At 68.1% G+C, this 893-nt stretch overlaps 1 protein-coding gene across 1 annotated transcript in view; it reads right to left on the reverse strand.

Annotated features, from left to right (window-relative positions):
* MYO1A (myosin IA) overlaps nucleotides 1–893 on the reverse strand; it is a 38,861-nt gene that overhangs the window by 30,078 nt on the left and 7,890 nt on the right. The window contains exons 21-24 of the mRNA XM_014959359.1: nucleotides 780–854; nucleotides 551–685; nucleotides 329–435; nucleotides 122–254 (exon numbers count right to left, since the gene is read on the reverse strand). Of these exons, the coding sequence (XP_014814845.1) occupies nucleotides 122–254; nucleotides 329–435; nucleotides 551–685; nucleotides 780–854 (450 nt within the window). The remainder of the gene's footprint in view (nucleotides 1–121; nucleotides 255–328; nucleotides 436–550; nucleotides 686–779; nucleotides 855–893) is intronic.

Here is an 893-nt window from a genome sequence, read left to right on the forward strand (position 1 = left end):
GGACCAGGTGCTCGGTGGTCAGCAGCAGCAGCCGCGGCACCGTCTGCGGGCAGCGGGGGGGTCAGCGTGGCCCCCCTCCCCTCCCGGGGCGGTGGGGACGGGGCACAGGGCCGGGGCTCACCTTGCCGTTGGCTTTGTTCACCTTCTTCACGGTGTCGGCCATCACCAGCTTGTCCTTGGCCACGGCGTTGAGCTTCTGGTACTTGGGGTTCTGTTTCAGCCCCAGGTACTCGCCCTGGAAGGGCTGCTGCAGGCTGGGGACATGACCATCAGCCGGTGCCACCCCGTGGACCCTTCCCACCCCCCGCCAGCCCCCCAGCCCCGGCACCTTTTGGAGTAAAGAGCCTTCTTGTCCTTGAAGAGCTCGCTGGCGTGGAGCTTGGTCTGCAGCAGAGCCCTGCGCTGCGGCGTCAGCTGCTCCCGGTACTTTTTGCACTGCCGAGGGAGTGGGGGGCCATTCAGTGCTGCTGAAGCCCCCCCCAGCCAGGGGCCAGCGTGGAGGGGGGCACAGGGTCCAGGCCAGAGCCCCCCTGTCCACCCTCGCTCCCACCTTCCAGCGGTAGAAGATGCTCCTCAGCTCCTGGTTGGCATCAGCCAGGAATTTGTAGGGCGCGGGGGGCCAGGTCCGGTCCATCACTGAGAGCGGCGGGAGGTTCCTCGCCAGCCCCACCAGGAACTTCTGCACCTGGGGGTGGCAATGGGGGTCAGGAGGGTCCCCGATGGGTTGGGGGGGCTGGGAAGGTGCCATGCCCCCTTCTCCCCCCCCCACCCCTGCTCACCAGCCGCCGGTAGATGAAGTTGGCCAAGCGGGTGCTGGCCCCGGAGCGGAAATATCTCCTGTAGGCCCTGCGGACCTGCAGAGATGGCCGTCAGCGGGGACAGGGGACATCGCC

Source organism: Calidris pugnax, unplaced genomic scaffold (assembly GCF_001431845.1).
Source record: "Calidris pugnax isolate Ruff unplaced genomic scaffold, ASM143184v1 scaffold421, whole genome shotgun sequence".
NCBI lineage: Eukaryota > Metazoa > Chordata > Aves > Charadriiformes > Scolopacidae > Calidris > Calidris pugnax.